The sequence below is a fragment of the Peromyscus leucopus genome, chromosome 19 (genome assembly GCF_004664715.2).
Source record: "Peromyscus leucopus breed LL Stock chromosome 19, UCI_PerLeu_2.1, whole genome shotgun sequence".
NCBI lineage: Eukaryota > Metazoa > Chordata > Mammalia > Rodentia > Cricetidae > Peromyscus > Peromyscus leucopus.
The window spans coordinates 26,426,378-26,446,001 of record NC_051079.1 but is presented as its reverse complement, the minus strand read 5'-3'; the positions used below and the strand labels follow the sequence as shown (position 1 = coordinate 26,446,001).

The following is a 19,624-nucleotide window of genomic DNA, read 5'->3' as shown; positions in this document are numbered from 1 at the left end:
TCCAGTTCCTGGGGGATCTAATGCCTTCTACTGCCCTCTGTGGGCTCTGAAACACTTGTAGTGCAAATAAACTTGTAGGCACACATACATGCCCATAAAAATAATGAATATAAAATAAAATCTGCTGCTCTTGTATGGTGTGGTATCCATGCCTATAATCACTCATGAGGATCAGGAATTCAAGGTCATTCTCAACTATGTGTTGAGCTAGAGGCCAGCCTAGACTGTCTCCAAAAAAGCAGCTTTGTCTAGTCTGACCATTTTGCAATTTTAAAAACACACCATCACGTTACTGTATATTGAGTGTAAATCATTCCAGGACAGAGCCACCAGATGGCAAAGTCAGTCCTAGAGGAAATGTATTTGGTAACACTAAAAGATTACATTAACTCTTTCAGATCCCCATGTCTGGATTTAAGTTGGATATGCACATACAGTGGGTAGTGATAACTGAGGATCTGATGACTGTAAATTGCTTCATTACACATAAAAGTGAAGCCAAGCTTAAATCTCTCTGCTACTCCTTTATGATTTCACATGCTGTGCTACTGAGTACTCAAAATGACTCATTAGCAATCAATCTTAGGATTCGGTCTCTTTTCATGGAAACTCTGAAAGAGGTGCCAGTTACATTCACTTTAGGTTTTCAGAAGGCTCCAAAGAGAAATTCTGCCCTGTTGCCAAAAAGCCGTCATAGCACAACTCAGGAAATTAAAACAAAACAAACAAACAAAAAACACAGTAAAGTCTACCTAAAGATCAAAGTCTGCTGCTAAATGTTGATGTTTAACAAGCAACAAAAGAAAGCTTACAGAGTGAAAAAACAAGGACAAAAGCTCTGAATAAATTTTGCCAATAGTAAATCTGTAAATAAATAAATAGCTGGCAGTAGCATTCTGCCCGAATATCCCATGCCAATATATAAATATATATATATTGGGATTTCTGTTTACTACTACTATTGAAGAAAACATAGATAGGCTTTAGAGTCAAATAGATGTGACTTAAAATATAACTAGCAGTGTGTTGTGTTATATAACCTCTCTGATAATGTTTGTTTCACGTAAAACTCACAAGAAATGAAATCCCGTATATACATATTGCAAAGTAGAGTACTTTTTCTATAGCAGAGTGGTCAATGAGCACAAATTCCTTCATTCTTCATTTCCAGTCTCCATCTAATTTAAATGTTGGCACACAGCATTAGTAGCATTCCAGCACCCGCCTGCCATCTGCAGTAACTAGGTAAGGAAAGAGAAAGCCTTACCTGGGAAAGTCAGCTTGACCTAGTCATGATGATTTTCAAAACAGACTGACTTCTATCACCATTTTGCCATGCTATAGCAATGGGACTCACATTTTCTCCATAACTGCAATAACTTAAGAGCTATAGACCTTAGGACACTTGACTGAATTCTGAGAGACGTCTATTAGGTATCATTTGCCTTTGCTAAATTTGTGCACTCTCTTGGCAAAATCCCACAAAAGCAATCACTTTCTGACATAATTTTATCCCTCCATTGTAGGTGTGTGTGCCATAGTAACTATTAACATACAGGTCAATGTAAGACAGAAATAGTTCATGCATCAAAATGCCCCAAGCGTTGGGTCAAAGGAGAAAGGACAAGCATGTCATTTTTCTAAGCTTCCAGCACACAGCTGGTGGCAAAGTTGAACCTGGCCTGGCTTGCTCTCCATGCCTCTTCACCACCTGCAGGCTGCCCCAGCCCCAAAGGACACCACCTGGACTTGTTAAGCAAATGTCTAGAGCATCCCTATTTAAAGACAAATCATTTTTACAGGCTTCCAGAAGCTACGATGTAACAATTCTGGAAATGCTTCCATGCCCCACTTCCCTCCTACTTCCTTCTCCCCCTTTCTTACTCTGCAATCTTCCTCCATGACTGCTCAGCATTGACTACGTTCAGGCTCTTCTGATAAGTGACTAATAGCCAGAGGAAAATGAAAAATACAATCTACTGACAATCAAGAAGAGAGATTCTGTGGCTTACGCATTACTCCCCTTAAGATGGCCATGAACTTTGGATGTGGAAATATAGACATTAGTAAACCAGAGCAATATGCTGGTGAAAAGTCACAAACTATAGGAAAAACAAATACTATTAAGTCATTTTGTGCTGACTCTCAGAGTCCTAGCTACATAGTAGTTATTTGGACAGTAAATTCACCCCTCTATAGGACAGGATTTTGCTTTGAAATCCAAGTTTAAAGGAACACAAGGCAGACTCCTACTATTTCAAGCATGCACAGAGAGCTACTACTGAATTATACCTACACATTAATGTACTTTTCAATAAGTCCTATGCATTCTTCATTATAATGAGCATTCTGGCCTACTTAAAAGTCAGAACCAGCACATATGCTAACCATCGTGTACAACACAGGCCACTTTCTAAGCCCTTTACACTATTGCACGACTAATTTCAGGTCCAGAAAATGAACACATGCTTTCAGAGTATTGTCGTTTAACTTAAAGACCTGAAAGGCCTGGAAATTATACTCTACATGTCATCAAAAGCACAGAAATTGTTAACATGGAATCAGAAGGTTATTGACATTAAAGATGTTTAAAGCAAATGCTGAGACCTCACCTTAAGATGAATTCTGAGTATGCTAAGGAAGGTGGCGAGGTTGGAGTTCTTCATCTCTTATTCCCCAGTCAGAACTTGTCCTGGTCTTCACCATCCCTACATACTCCCAGCCCCCTCCTTCTATGAGTTCCCTCAGCCGACCAGACAAACGTGCACTCATTTTCTCTGGCTTGCTACCATTCATCCCCCCTCACGGCCTTCCACAGAGTGACCACAGCATCCAGCCACTGCACACTCCAGTTTCAGAGTGAGGACTGCATTCTACACTTTCAGTGTGAATTTCCGGAAAAGCCTATCACATTAGTCCTGCATAATTAACTGAATAAGTTTTAGGGACAAGGTCTCACAGCTGGCTTGGAACTCTGTATGTAGACCAGGCTGGCCTCAAACTCACAGAGATCCACCTGCCAATAGCCAATAATTTTTTTACTTGGACGTCCAAGATTAAAAACAGCAACAGTACCCAGTGGTCACCACACATCTCTGGAGGTCTGAGAACTTATATATATTTTTAAAGCCCCAAGAATTACCCTGCAGATGAAAGAGCAGAGGTCATTTCTCCTCGAACCTCACATTACCTCCCAGTATATAACCCTTATTCCCAGATGTGTTCTATTTATACAGAGCTGTGCTTCAACAAAAAATACCTAAGACTAATCCTCACTTCTCAAATACTTTTATGGCCAATTCTTCACATGTGCCATTAGAAAATGGTAAGTAAGATAATTCTCCAGGGCTTATTTTCTAGAGAGCAAACAGCAGGTTATAATAAGATCAGAGATACCATTAATATTCAATTAAACCTTGTTGGTGATAATAAATCAGTAAGGCCAACCACATGGGACTGGGGGAAGTTTGGGACACGTGAAAAAAAAAATGCATGGCTTTCTAGAAGACACTTCGATCACTATCTCACCTCATTTTGAGTGACAGCCTCATTTTTTAGGATAATCAGGTTCCCGGCACTCTGCCCACTTTGGCCGGTGAGATGCCTGTTGTCAGTCACCGAGGCTTGGGCTCCCTGGCCCTGGCCCTGGCCCTGTCTGGGCCCCTGTGTTGTAAAACATGAAAGTGTCACTCCCTGAACCTGCTGTCAGGCAGGCCTTGTAGCAGTAGGTCTTGGTGAGGGAGCCATTGCCTCGAACCTCAATGAAGTGAGGCTGTACTTTGAGGCCATGCGGTAACCTGGCATCAATATTGTTATTGGCCTGTTTGTACAGTTCCGCAGGGCTCCGCTCCCTCACTCCACAGAAGCCTCCACAGCATGCTGTGCCGTAAGCAGTGTAGCGGTAGCACTTGATGATGCTCAAAATGATGATTGTCAAGAGAAATATAAAAGACACTGTGCTTAATGCGATTATCAGGTAAAGTGTGATTTCAGAGTATGTCCGAGCACTCTTTGTATGTCTCTGAGTGTCGGGGAGCATTTTAGAAACCCTGTCCACCACAGCTACTGTGATGGCCACAGTGGCTGATAGAGGTGGCTCCCCATTGTCACGCACCACCACAGTCAGGTTGAAAGTGGTACCACTCTCATCTCCAATCTTTCTGGTAATCCTGATCTCTCCTGTGTGAAGCTCTACTTTAAAGAGGTCCGAGTCAGAAGTTGGGACTAAATGGTAAAAGAGCCAAGCATTCTGCCCGGAGTCTGAATCCATGGCTATGACTTTGGTGACCAGGTAGCCAGCAGGGGCGGTCCGAGGCACCATCTCAATGGCTGCTGATGAATTAGTTGAGGTAGGGTATAGAATATGAGGGGCGTGGTCATTCATGTCCACCACATACACATTGGCGTCACAGTGCTGCTCAGTGGTGGCCTCCCCTTGTCCTGGGCCTCCACAGTCACAAAAAACTCTCGAAATTTCTCATAGTCAAAGGAATTGAGAGCATAAAGGCTACCACTGGCACTGTTAATGGAGACGTAGGAGGTGACCGGCAGCCCTTGAATCTCCCTGTCTAGGAGTGAGTAAGTCACCTCTGCATTCTCCTTTTGATCTGGGTCTGTGGCTTGCACTGTGCAAAGCAACACACCCGGCAGATTGTTTTCCTGGATGTAGACGGAATAGGAGTCCTTCAGGAAGCTTGGGGGGTTGTCGTTGATGTCAGAGACCTCAACCTGCAGTGTCCTTTGAGATGTGAGTGGTGGTATTCCCCCGTCAGTGGCTGTCACTGTGATGTTGTAGGCAGCTACCCGCTCCCGATCCAGTGGGCCACTCACCACTAGTGTATAGGAGTTTCCAAAGCCATTCAGCCGGAAAGGCAGGGAAGCCTCCAGACCCAGACTCACTTTCCGGTTGGAGCCTGAATCTTGGTCATTCACACTGAGAAGGGCCACAACAGTGTTGAGAGCAACATCCTCAGGCACTGGGCTGTATAAGTCTGTGAGCACCACCTCTGGAGCATTATCATTAACATCCATAATGTCCACCAACACCTTGCAGTGACCCGCCATGGGCACTGGTCCCCGGTCAGTCGCTTGCACGTAGATCTGGTAGGAGGAAGACTCCTCATAATCCAGAGTTCCACTTACTCTCACTTCCCCTGTAGTGGCATCGATGCTGAAGAGTTGTCTCTCCCTGTCTGATGTGTAGCTGCTCAGGGAGTACCTGAGTTCACCATTCGAACCCTCATCCGGGTCCGAAGCATTCAACTTCACTACCAACGTGCCTGGGGGAGCGTCCTCCCGCAGTTGAACGCGGTAAGTGGATTGGTCAAAGGCAGGAGAATTGTCATTAGTGTCCAGGACTCGAACGGTGATCTGAGCCGTGCCTGAGCGAGCTGGAATGCCCCCGTCCACCGCAGTGAGAACCAAGTGGTGCAAGGCGGTCTGCTCGCGGTCTAGGCCCTTCCGCAGCACGAGCTCCAGCACCTTGCTATTCTCCTGCAGGGGTTTAAGGTCCAGCTCAAAGTGCTCGCTGGGGCTGAGCTCGTAGGTCTGCACTGAGTTGGCGCCGACGTCGGGGTCCTGTGCGCTCTCTATGTGAAACCGCGCTCCAGGTGCCACGGATTCGCTTACCTGAAGCTGGTAGTCCGGCCGCGGAAAGCGCGGCGAGTTATCATTGATGTCCAATATCTCCACCTGGATCGCGCTCACTGCCACCGGGTTGTGCGCCAGCACTTCCAAGCTGAGCAGGCAACGAGGCCGCTGCTCGCACAGTGCCTCGCGATCGATGCGCTCGTTGACGAAGAGCGCTCCGTTCGTCAAGTCCAGCTCCAGGTAGCGCGGGCTGGGTGCACCCAGATGGTTGATGCGCAGGCAGCCGGGTCCCAAGCGCCGCAGTTCCAGCCCCAAGGCTCTGGCCACGTTGCCCACCAGCGCGCCCGGTCTCTGCTCCTCCGGCACCGAGTATCGTAGCTGGGAGGCCGCTGGGCCTGGCAGCAGCACCAGCAGCAGCCGGAAAGACAGATACAGCAGCCAGGGCAAGGGCCGCCGGGGTCGCGGATGCTCTGTCGCCCCAGGTCTGGTGCCCGCCTGCTCCATAGCCGCCGGCCCTGGCGGAGGCAGCCGGGGCTGGGCGGGAGGCAGCAGCTTGGTGAGCCTGCTCCTCGCCGGGCCCCGCCTCCGCCCTCGCGGCTCTTCACGGCTCACGCGCTACAAACGCCCGAGGCCGCTCCCTTCCCAGGCGTTCTCAAGGGCTCCGGGCCCTGCCGCCCCCGATGACACCCCATATCCCAGCTCCTCCACTTGCCTCCAGGCGCTCCACGGGTCTCGGTTTTCTGCGACTGTCGCCGCCGCCGCCGCTGCTGATGCTCTAAGGAGAGGGAGGGAGAAGCGGAGGGGGAGGGGGTGCTTTGCAAGTCCAGCTCGGATTCCGCACCCAAGTGGCGGCAGACTGCGACCGTGCACCGCCCTGCCACTCCGTCTACTCCAGCCCCATCTCCTTCATCCTCGACCCGCCGAATCCCAGCAGACCGCGGGAACGCGGCCACTCCCTTTCTCCCTGCCCCCACGGTCCTGCTCTTCTAAGTCTCCCCGCTCCCCAGCAGGCTTAACGCGTCTTGTTAAGATTAGCCTGAGAAAAGCAGCTGAGTCCCTAGAACTCCGACTATCAGCTCCCCACGTCAAGATTTCAAAGCGTCATCCAGGAAAATAAACTGTAGGGGGACCTGGGCGGTGCCTTGACAGTCAGAGAAAGTAAACGCTGGGGAGGTGCTTTAGGGGCTTTTGAAATGCGGACCAGTTGTTTATCTGACCCCCCACACCTTCCCGGCCACATTGCTTAGAAGTACAGAAATCCTTTAACTCCTAGGGCAAAGGGCAAAGAAGTGAGTGGTGCCTTCTTCCCGGGAGCAAGCCAAAAGCAAGCATCCTGGGATCCAGCATTCAGTCCGGCTCCCAGCCACGTGCCTTAACTTTCAGTGTGTATTTTGGCAATTAACCAATATTTCCGTGTTTAAATTCTCTCCTTAAACAACTGACTCTGTAAAGCTTCAAGAAAAACTCGTGTTCAACCTGCTTCGATCACAGTAGGAAAAAAAATCTAGTAAAATTTCAAGGGATTCTTCCCTCGTGCTTTTCCTAATCTTACTTCAAACCTTTTTCATTTATCGCTCAAGACATTTTCTTTCGAGAGTGATTAATTTTTTCCCCTTTAATGGATGACAATGTCGTCAAGAGCCTACAAAGCCATTAAATCAGGACAGTTACTCTCAGTCTGCCCAGCCTGGCTGGAATTTGAACTCGGTAATGCTTCGCAGAAAGAAATTAAAAAAAAAAAAAAATAGCACCATGCTGTTATTAAGCAAAACGTAGGGAACTGGGATTCATCTTACAATAGCAGTAATTTCGATGGTTACAGCTCACCTTCTGTAAATACAGAGCTGGGGGGGCTCCTGTACCTCTGTGCCCCCCTTTGACTCCCCTTAAATTGCTACAGAGGCCACACACAAATTCTCTTCAGTGAGAAAGGAAGCTGAAGGAGCAGAGGAGGCCGTTCTGTGCTGTGTCATTGCCTCCCCGGTTTCTGAATAGTCAGCTTTCCCAGCCCTCTCATCTCTCCCAGGAAGGCTCGAAACTACAGCTCCCCATGCAAACTCCATTCACTGAAACGTTCCTTTTTCTCCCAGTATCCTTGAGCTACATAGACAGCCCCTTGGGTAACTTTCTAGCGATGCACTGGAAGGAAGCCAGAGTGAGACCTGACATTTGGCATGCTTCCCTCCTTGAGAGGACAAGTTGACAGAGCCCCAGATTTCGAAGACCATCCTTCCTTCAACTTACTAAGTGTTCCACAACCTAACCGATCCCTTCTAGAGAAGCTAGGTTTCCTCCCATGCCTGCCTATTTGTCCTCTCTGTTCCATCAAGGGTGCAGAGTGGGAAAGCAGTTTCCATCAAAATCTATTCCTGTCTCCTTTCTAAGGCCCCTGGCTTCTCCCTCTTCTGCCTGTATCCTTCCCAAACATCCCCCAGTAGCTCTGTTTGCTGTAGTAATTTGATCTCCGGGAGCCTTAATCTCTCAAGTGCACAAATTGTAGACCTGGCCTATGTCCTCACCCATTACTTATTTCAGAAAACAAATGGCCTGTAAGTGGAATCAAGTTATAAGTTGTCAGGAAAAGTGACCTTTCTTCCTCTCAGCTCCTCCAGCCCTCCCAGGCGCTGCCACCATGGCCCAAAGCCACCGACTGTTGACCATGCATGGTCCTCTGCCCCTGAAAAGATCACAGGCACTTAAGGGAGAGATAAAAGTGACAAGGGCTTTGTGGTGTTTTTAACAGAAGCCCCCAGTGCTGTGCCTCAAGGGGGGGGGAGCAGAATTTGTCTTTCAGCCATATTATCATTCAGCAAGAGTACCGGCTGAGATGTCCATTTTTGTTTTTCAGAATGATAAGCTCCGACTAGTATTTACTCCCTCAGTGACTGAAAGGAGGAGAAAAAGCAGCAGCAAAATTAGCCTCCTTTCCAGAGACTAAATACTGAAGAGATGGTATTCTCTCTGGCACCACAGTGGTTTCCTGCCTCACGCTATCATACTGAGGTTCCTGCCAACCTTCCCAATGTTTGGAATGTGATTGCTCAAACCGTTGCTAAGTGTTTCACCTACAAACATTCATACTAATTTATACTACGTCTCAGTCATACCACTGTACATTCCTTCCTTTCTACCTTTAAGAGTTCTAGTTAAAAAGCAGGATAAAACTGATTGGGAACACAAAATCCCAAGGTAGTTGCACCTCTGCTAAAGGCTATATCTATGTATCTTTCAGCACCTAACCTTCAGTTTGCTTGTTTTAAATAGAGGAAACAAAAATAAAACCCTTGGGGTTATTGTTAAGATTAGAATAACTAATAAGTTATTTGGACAGTATCTGACAAGCACACTATTGTTATTGGCAGTAGTGGTATTTATTAAGTGTAACAATTGTCAGTATCAAATGACATTTTGACTAATCATCTATATGCTGAATGACTCCTTAAACACAGATAAGCAACTATGACATTTAAGAAGCAAATGGTGGCTGGGGACAAGTGAGTATATATTCAAAGTCTAGTTTTTCCAAAGTTTTCAAGTATTTCTAGAACTTATCCTGTGTCTTGAAAATAAAAAGAAGCAACTCTTTTATATCAACATTGTGTGTGTATGTGTGTGTATCACTTCTTTTCTGTTTGTTTGTTTTATGTGTCTTTGTGAGCATCTGACATGTGTGTAGGGGTACCCACTGAGGCCAGAACAGATCTCAGATCCCCTGAAGTTAGAGTTAAAGTGGTTATGATCCACCCAATATGGGTGCAGGTGAGATCAAACTCAGGTCCTCTGGAAGAGCAGCAAGTGCCACAAAACCAGCCCCAGGAAAAACTTATACCCAACTATCTAGTAAAATTACTAATCACAAAATAAAATTACTTCTCAATTTAATTAATAAAAAGTGACATGATAAAAAAGAGTCGTAAGACAGAGCATTGTTTTCGTTCACCCTTGTGCTAGACAAGAACTGCAAAATCATATTCCTCAATTGTATTTCTTAATTATATTTGTAAAATACATCTCCCATGAGATCATTGAGCACAGCAGCAAAACCCAATCACAACAGAATTAAGACTGCAAGAAAAATACTCAAACTCAGAAAATTGTCCTAATTCACATCAATTTTCCTTTATTACCTGCATCATTATAAATCATTTTACTTTGAGTAACCAAATGACTTGAAGTTTGGGGACGTAGGACAAAAAGGATATACTGACTAGTCACTAATTTTACCAGGCTTTCTGCTGGCCATTATAGGAATATGTGTCACAAATAGGAAAATCTAATTTTCTTTTCTTTTTAAAAACTTTGTTGTTTTGAGACAGTGTCTTGTGTAGCCCAGGTTGGCCTTGAGTTGGCTGTGTAGCCAAGGCTGGCCATGAACTTCTGATCCTCCTGCATCCAACTCCCAAGTGCTAGAATTACAGGCATGTACCACCATGCCTGGCCTCTAATTTTTATTTATAACTGGTGAATGAATGTTACACTACAAACTAAGCATGTATTACACAATAAAAAGAGGGACAAACAGACACCATTAAGAGTTAGTGTGACATAATTTTTAAAGTGACATCTCATAATAGGCATAGGAGCACTCTTATATAACTAATACCAACCCTCAAGAGGCAGAGGCAGGAAGCTCATGAATTCAAGGCCAGTGAGACACTGATTCAAAATCTTTATCTTGTTAAAAAGGGACAGGACTCTTGATCTCCCTCTTCACAAAGAAAATACTCTGCAGCAAGATAATGCCATTATGAAGGTGTAGTCTTCCAAGGACCAGGAGGGATGGAAATGTTTTCCATATGAAATGATAGCTGAATTTTTTTTTCATATCTCCTTTACCTGGAAAGAATGTATCAAGAAAATGTTTGGGTTTAACAATTGGGTTTTAGGGGGGGGATCTTCTGAAATTTTAGTCATGAGAAACTGATATGCTGTAGCTATGTGACTAAGGCATCTCAGAATTGTTTAGAATAAACCAGAGACTCAAGCCATCTTCAGGTTACTAACAATAAGAAGGTAGAGACAGGTTAAAGACATGGGGCAGATAGCTTAATACCAACAGATAAAAATCAAATTTTACTTTATCAGTGTTCTCAGTTGAGGTGACCTAACAAGAATCAGAGCTTGGAGGCTGACATTCATTAGGAAAATATCTTACCTAAACCATTTTTTTCCATTTCATAAAATACAATTGTTAAATGGAACTTAAACTTAAGGTTAAGAGGACAGAGAAAGAATAAAAGCAATAATAAAAGGTATATGGAGACGAGAAGCAGAGACAGGAGAGCCTAGAAGCTTTTGGTCCAGCTAGCATGGGCTACACAGAGTAGAGAAAACAAGAGACCTTTTCTTAACAAAGTGGAAGTGGATCGCTGACTCCCCAAGACTGTCCTCTGACTCCATAGGTGTGCTGAAAGTATGCTGAGGCTTCAACACACACACACACACACACACACACACACACACACACACCAATAGATACATTTTAAATAATGTGATATGCCTCAGTGATCATTTAAGGCATTAAAATAACTTACAGATGGACCACAAAAATGCTAATTTTTAAAAGCCTTTGAGTTTGATATAAATGCCTCCCACACTCCAACATTACTGAGGCAATTACTTGTGAACACTCAGAAATGAAGGCATTCTTACTGGGACCTGCTCTAGCTCATCTGAAAACTAATAAGGTCAAACTGCTCACACATACGTAAATAAAGTTTGCTTGCTTGCTTGCTTGCTTGTTTGCTTGTTTGTTTGTTTGTTTGTTTTCCAAACATGTGTTTTGGAGTTTTCATTGGCAGAATCATATATGATGGGGCGCTATAGACACAGTTTAACTGAAATTCATGGAGAGTTTAACAGTTTCCTACTTACCTACAAAGACAAGATGAAGCAAGAAAAGGACAATACAGTATAGCTAAGTGGTTTTTATAATTCTTTGAATAGCAGTGCCAATGAGTATTTATTAATGGAATGATTCAACTCCAAGGAATTCTAATGAGGGACTGCAGGGATCTACCCTCTATCATATCCTAGTCAGCATTTTCTCAATGACTCAAGACTAGTAGGCAGCAACTGTACAGGCCAATCCAGAAGCGAGTTGAGCCCTTCTGGAACAAGATTAATGACTGTCTAGGACAAGTGGCATCTTAATTCACAAAATTAGTACCAATATTCCATTGGAGCTTCAGTACATGCCCCCAATTTGTAAGTTTGTATTTAAGCTGACTTCCGGCTCCTGTGTTTGCCATTAAAACATGTTCCAAGTCTCCATTCATCACTTTGGACCTCTTATTTTAATAGAAAGCCGTGTTTGGCCCTGTTTCTCCTTTGCAATTCTTGGGATTTAGCCACAGAATAAAATAAAAAGGGGATTTGGCACTAAAGAACATCCTTGTTCCCAAGTGGGGTTTAGCCAAACGGTCATTGATTTTTATGGATAGATAGACCGACAGACAGATAGTAGGTCGACAGACAGACAGTAACATAGGTGGGCAGCTGTGGATGTCATTAAGCATCCAGATATCAATAATTGTTGACTTTTGAGGTCCCATTTATATCACAATTCCTTAAGAGTTAACAGTTTCCTACTTCTGTACATATCCAGTCTCATTTAATTCTCATAAGATCCTAATGAGGTTGGCATTGATGGAGAAATACTCAATTCCAAATGGGTAAAGGACTTAATCAGACTTTCCCGAAAGCCTTTTTCCTCCCAGGCCTCTTTTACTCCTCAAAGGAATCTTTCCTTGCATTTTTATCTACTTGTGTTTTGTTCAAGCTGGGTCATATGGAAGATCTTTTGTTTGGTTTTTGAGATACCTCCACAGGGACTTCCTGGTGGCTAGACTAACTCACATTCCTACTATCAGTGTATAAAAGTCTCACTTTGTCCACATCCAGGCCATCATTTGTTGTCTTTCATTGTTTAATGACTCTGTTCTGACTGGATGAGATGGAATCTCAAGGTAGTTTGTATTTGCATTTTTATGATGGCTAGTAAAATTGAACATTTTTCATGTTTATTGGCCATTCGTATGGCATAACTTGAGAATTGTTTGCTCATATCATCAGTCCATTTATTGATCTGACTGTTTGATTTCTTGTTGTTTAGGGGTTTTTTTTTTAGCTCTTGCATATTCTAGATATTAATCTCTGTCAGATACATAGTTTGTAAAGATTTTGTCCCATTCTGTAGACTGTCTTTTCATTGAATTGTTTCCTTTGCTGTACAGAAGATTTTTAGTTTAACAAGATCTCGTTTATTAAATGTTCTCCATTTTCCTCCCAGGCACCTCTTCTCTTTTCCTTTTCCATTTTGTTTTGTTTATCATTTTGGGGGAGGATTTGGGAAATTGAAGCCAAGGCCTTGTACATACTAGGTAAATGCTGAGCTCTGTCCCAGACTCCTGTATCTTTTTTTTTTTTTTTTTTTTTTTTTTTTTTTTTTTTTTTTTAGTAATCTAACATCTGTCCACTACACACGCACCTCTGACAGGAATCTTGCTATTTCTCAGAAACTACTAACTTCAAGTATTTTACATAGAACCCTATGTAGCTGTTTTCACAATTATAAACTTCTTTTTTTTCCGACTTCATTTTGCTCTTCCATATTTAAAGTTAGATTTACCAAAATCATGCTGTAAAAAAGGATTCATCTTGAATAAGCTAAACTCTTCTTGTGTTCTCTGCCCTGGCTGGAGGCAATATTTTCCCACTTGAAATGTTCCATGTAAGTCATGGGATTTTACAGATGACTTTGATTTTTCAGACATAAATCCTACTCATGTTCCTAGTGGTGGATTTTACTATAATTCATCTAGCAGCTATACATACAACAGAGAAAGGATGATAAAATATGTCATCAAAATTAGCCAAGGTAAGATGTATTTCATTTTTTATGAGTATTAAAAGATAACTTGAGGCATTATGGTGAGATAATTACCTTAACAAAGCTCATTTTGATAAGTTATTTAGAAATAACATTCATATTCTTCTGTTTTACTTCACGTTTTCCACTCTTTTCTTCCACAAGTGAATGAAGCATGCTATACTGAAAGAATTGAGAAGAAAAACCTGGTTTGAGTCTGTGAGCATCACCGAACCAATGCTCTCAAAGATATCATTGCACTGGATGCATCCACAGCAACGTGCCTCAGTTGATGCCAACTTTAGCTTTTCCTAGTATAACAGGAAAAAAAAAGTGTACAAAGCTTCCAAATAAATCAATATTTATGATTTCTCTTTGTCTAAATCTATTGACCAATTCTCCAGTAAAGGCACAGAATACAACATAATATAGTGGTAACTTTACTAAAACCTAAAAGTTGAAACAGAAGAGTTTGGCAGTCACCAGAAATGAGAAGTTGATTTCAAGTCAAAGTAGGTGGAAGTTTCACTTTCCATCTTTCTAATCCAGTATCACATCTATTATAGCAGTTGTCAACCTCAGATCTTCAATATCCTCCCTAATGAAATTTTCATCACAGCCTTCCCTGACTGGCATTCTGTAGTACTCTCAGGCTGAACGAATACACCTGTGATCCGATTGCTGTAAGTTCATTTAAAATTTTAACCGTGTATGAAACATTTATTGGTGCATAAATCAGTGCACACACAGGCTATATTGGAAAGTCATGACACATGGGATATGTGGAATATTGTTCCTCAACCTAACAGGAATTGTGGAGTAAGGGAGATTTTTAAATCATTCTTTCCAAGGGCCAATAGTGACACCTGATAACCGGTTTAAAAATGTAACAACAATCCTGATAAAGTCAAGCTGTTTCCTTTGATTTATTTATTTTTCTTGTTTTTCTATTTATTTTGGTGCAATAGTATTTAGAAATATATACTAAACCAAATTCAACTTATTTAATTCTTTAAAGCAGTAAAAATTAAAGTCCTTTTAAGTCTTGTTTCTTGGCATTGTTAGATCTGTCCAGACTTTAATCCGTGCATATTTAAATATATCAAATATATTTTGCCAAATGGAATCACACTCTACATACTATTGTAAAACTTTGGTTTTTAATTTTTTATTTAACGCATGTGATGGATGTCTTTCCCTGTATTATATAATATATGTATACACATATGTAACTGTTTCCTTATGAGTAAATGTTACCTAATATTCATTGCATAGATATTTCATAACATTTTTACTCCATAATTGAATATTTAGGTACATTTCTGAAAATGTACTTGTATACATGCTTATGTATTTATTCTGAGAGGCTTTCTTTTTTAGAAAATAAATTTGTATTTATTTAGGTGTATGTGTGTGTATGTTTGTGTGTAGGCCTGAAGAAAGCATCAGATCCCCTGGAACTAGAGTTACAGGGATTGCAAACTGTAGTGGTTGCTAGGAACTGAACTCAGGACCTCTGAAAGAGCAGTAAGTTCTCTTAAGCATTGAGCCATCTCTTCAGCCCCTCTGAGAGGTTTTTAATTAAAATAATTTACATTTAGATTTTATTCAGACATACTAAAATGCTTCTGCACATTTTGTGCCTTTTATCACGCCCATCAGTTGTAAATAAGATAATTAATTAATTGACTTAGGATTTATCTACAAAATTTTTAGCTCATAGTATAGAAAAGAACAGAATCATGTTTACCACAACATTTTGCTTTCCTCAATAGAAGTTTCATAATCTAATTTGTATGGCTCCATAAAGGCCTAAACAATCACTGGGAAATTTAGCTCATTTACTTGAATTTATTTCATTCAATTTGACTAATGTATTATAGTGTTTTAAATAATTTTTACTATGTATCCAGCAACATTAAAACCAGTATCATTAAAAATATGTGTTCATACCTAACTCTCCAGTCATTCAACCTTTTAGGCAGATATTTTTTAAACTCTTAGATTTGATTCTTGAATAAATGAAATATTTAAGCAAAGCCTTAAAACTTCAGGTTTGAAGCTGAATCCAGTATATTTAAGCTCATAACAGACACTTACAAAGACAACAAATTGCATCCTCTTGACAAAAGGAGAGGTCAGTTAGTGATTTCAAAAATCACAGTTGGAAATTTAGTGTTCTATCATACATTAGGGTGACCATTGTTAACAGTAATTTTTTTGGACACACACACAGACACATAGCATATACACACACTAAATAATAAATAAAGTTTAAAACACATCAAGCAACTATCTGAGAACTTGAAAATAAACCTGGGTAAAAATTTCTCTCTTCATCTGTGGCTTCACTGTCTACAGCTTCATTTTCCTGTTGTCAACTGTGGACTTAAAATACAATACAGAACAAGAAGATATTGGAGAGGTAGAGACTTATAATGCAGAATATTGTTACATCTATTCTATTTTATTATGCTATTGTTGTTGATCTCTTACTTGCCTAATTTACAAATTAAATTTTTATCATGTTTGAATATATAGGAAAAGACTTTAGTATCAACAGGCATTTCTCATTTCACTGTACACATTTTTTATATAATTTATTGTTCTGTTTTGTGTGTACAGCTGTTTTGCCTGCATGGATGTCTGTGCGCCACGTGCATGCCTAGTGCCTGTGGAATCCCCTGGATTGGAGTAACAGATGCTTTTGATCTACCACGTGGTTCCTGGGCTTGAACCCAGGTCCTTTGGAATAGCAGCCAGTACTCTTAACCACTGAGCAATCTCTCCAGCTTCTGTACTTACTTTTACTGTGTTCTACACATAATGCACCTTGAAATTTAAGGTCTGTGGTAACGAAGTATTAAGAAAGCCTCTTAGCAAGACCTTTGCAATAGGTGAGATTATCATTAACATTTTAGCAATAAATCATTTTATCTAAAATATGTACATTATTTTTAGACACAATGTTATTGACCCCCAATTACTGTTCCTTCTCAAATTCATAGCCTCTTTTTCTTTCATTATTATTGTTTTATACACATGTGCGCGCGTGCGCGCGCACGCGCACACACACACACACACACACACACACACACACACTGTGATGGTTTGAGTAAAAATGTCCCACATAGACTCATATGTTTAAATACTTGGTTCTCTGTTAGTTGAACTCTTTGGGAAGGATTAGGAGGTGTGGCCTTGTTGGAAGAGATGTGTCATTGGGGGATGGACTTTGAAACCTCAAAGTGCACACCATTCCCAATTAGTTCTCTACATGCCTCCTACTTGCAGATAGCAAGGTAAGCTCTCAGTTACTGCTCCAACACCCTGCCTACCTACTGCCATGCTCTTTGCTGTAGGTCATGGCTCTAACCCCCTAGAATAGAAACCCTAGTAAACTCTTTCTTTTATAAGGTGCCTTAATAAAGTGTCTCCTCAGAGCAATAGAAAAGTAACTAAGACACACACACACACACACACACACACACACACACACACACACAGCCTATTGGGTTTATTTATTGTTGCGTGTGTGTGTGTGTGTGTGTGTGTGTGTGTGTGTGTGTGTGTGTGTGTAGGGATTACCACTTGTTATTGGATAACCAATTAAGGGGTTCATCCCTAGGAAAGATTGATTCCTCTTGCCCAGCAGCCACTAATTGTGTGTAGATTTTCATCTAGGGATAGGGCCTTGTGAGATTTCCCCATCCACATTGGCATGTTAACTGGTATTGTCATTGTCCAGGACTTGTTTAAGCAACCATACTGTTGAAATTTTATAGGTGTAGCTTCTCTGGTACATATAGGGAACACAGTCTCATAGCAAAGTCCTCTGGCTCTTACAATCTTTCCATCTCCTCTTACTCAATGTTTCCTGAGTCTTGGATGTAGGAACTATGTTGTAGATGTATTGATTGGTGCTGGGCACCCAACTGTCAGTGGTTCCTCACATTTTGACCACTTGTGCTTCTCTGTAATGGTCTTGACCTGTTGCAAAACAAAGCATCTTTGATAAAAGCTACACTCGTCTTGTGAGTATTAAGGATAAGCAGAATGAAATTAGGAACTATATTGATTTAGGAAAGTGGCCATCGTAGAATCTCTTCTAGGTTTCATAGACCTACAAGCAATAGCTATTTGGCTATGTTTATAGCTCCAGGCATGAATTCCCTCTTATTGAGTGGGTTTTAAGTGAAAACAGATAGCTGTTGGTTACCCAAGATGCCTTGGGGTAACCCAAGATATAAGTGTCATTATTCACCTTTGGGAATATCTTGCTATGATGGTCATTGTTGAAGATTGTAAGCTTCACAGGTGGGTAAGGCTATTGATTGTTTTTATCCCCTGGAAGCTTGCATAGCACCTTCAAGTTCTGGGAGGGGGCTTCCAGCTCATATCCAGCTTGTGTCCCCCAAGTCCTGTGTCCAAAGTGTGGTGTCTTCAGCATTAAGGATTTACCATCAACCTCTGGAAAGCAGCCAAGGGCTATAGCTGTATGGCCCTCCATCCCCACTCCCCAGCTAAAGCTCCCATTCTCACTATTTCCCCACTTCCACCTTAGTATTGTGCTCTGCTATTTTCTCTAGAGCTCCTTCTTCCACACTACATGGTCCTTTTTAAATCCCCCAGTTTCTGTAGTTACTCCAGGTTACATAGTCACACATTAAGATTCAGAGCTAGGAACCAGCACTATTTGCCTTCTGGATCTGGGTAAACCTCACTCTGTATAACATTTTTCTAGTTCCTTAAACTGACCTGCAAATTTCATGATTACATTTTTTTCTTTCCCCACATCCTTGCCAACATTTGTTGCCCCTTGTTTTGTTGGTCTCGGCGATTTTTACTGGGGTGAGTTGAAATCTCAAATTGGTTTTAATTTGCATTTTCCTGATTGCTAAGAATGAGGTTAACACTTTTTGAGATATCTTTAAACCATTTTTATTTCTGCTTTTGGGAACCCTCTGTTCAGATTTATAGCTCACTTCTTAGGTGTGTTATTTGTCTTCTTGATTTTGCTTTTTTAGTTCTTTATATATTCTGGATACTAATCCTCTATTAGATGCATAGCTGGCAAAGATCCTCTCCCACTTTGTGGGCTTCTCCTCGCTCAATCGAATATTCCCTGTGCTTCACAGAAAGTCTTTAGTTTTATGAGGTCCCACTTCTCAGTTGCTGGCCCTAATTCCAGAGCAAATAGAATCCTATTCGGGAAGCCCTTTCCTATACCTCTATCATGTGTGGGACAGTCTATGTTTTCTTCTAGCAGTTTCACATTTCAGTTTTTACATTGAAGTCTTTGATCCATTTGGATTTAATTATTGTACGAGATGATAGAGATGGATCTAATTTCATTCTTCTGCATGTGGACATCTAGTTTTCCCAGCACCATTGCTTGAAGAGCTGTCTTTTCTCCAATATGGTGTTGGCATCTTCATCAGATATCAAGTGGCTGTAGTTATGTGCACTCATGTTTAGGTCTTGTGTTTTGTTCCATTGGTCTAATGTCTGTTTTCATGTTAATACCATGCTGTTTTTTATAACTGCTGCTCTGTAATAAATATTGAAACTTTGAATGCTAATCTTTGCAGCATTTTCCCTTTTACTCGGGATTGCTTTGGGCTACCCAGTGTCTTTTGTGGTTCCATATAAATTTTAGGATTTTTTCTATGTCTGAAAATAATTTTATGGGAATTTTGATTTGGGATACATTGAACTGATAAACTGCTTTTGACAAAATGGTCATTTTCACAATATTATACTCATTCATGAGCATTGGATGTCTTCCCATTCTATAGCATCTTCCTTGATTTCTTTCTTCAGAGTTCAAAGTTTTCATTGTGAAGTTCTTTAACTTCTTGGTTAGGTTTATTCCTAGATTTTTAAGGCTGTTACAAACGGGAGTGTGTCCACAATTTCTTTCTCAGAATGTTTGGTTTTGGTGTATAGAAAAGTTACTGTTTTTCCTAAGCTGATTTTGTACTGTGCCGATTTGCTAAAATTGTTGATTGTTTCTGCAAGCTTTCTGGTGGGAGTTTGGGGGTTTCTTATGTATAATATCATATCATCTTCAAACAGGGACAATTTGACTTCGTTTCCTATTTGTATCCCTTTATTTTCCTTCTTTTGTCTTATTGTTAGGGCTTCAAGTACTATACTGAAAAG

The 19,624-nt window shown here is 41.4% G+C and overlaps 3 protein-coding genes across 7 annotated transcripts in view; all 3 read right to left on the bottom strand.

Moving 5' to 3' along the window:
- LOC114686160 (protocadherin alpha-3-like) overlaps positions 1-19,624 on the bottom strand; it is a 196,369-nt gene that overhangs the window by 6,092 nt on the left and 170,653 nt on the right.
- The window catches only part of LOC114686155 (protocadherin alpha-7), a 206,055-nt gene that overhangs the window by 42,367 nt on the left and 144,064 nt on the right, over positions 1-19,624 (bottom strand). The window lies entirely within an intron of this gene.
- On the bottom strand, positions 3,520-6,684 carry LOC114686156 (protocadherin alpha-C2). The gene is given in 3 exon segments (XM_028860805.2): positions 3,520-3,639; positions 3,641-4,404; positions 4,407-6,684. Coding segments are annotated over 3 exon segments (2,571 nt in total). The 5' UTR covers positions 6,094-6,684.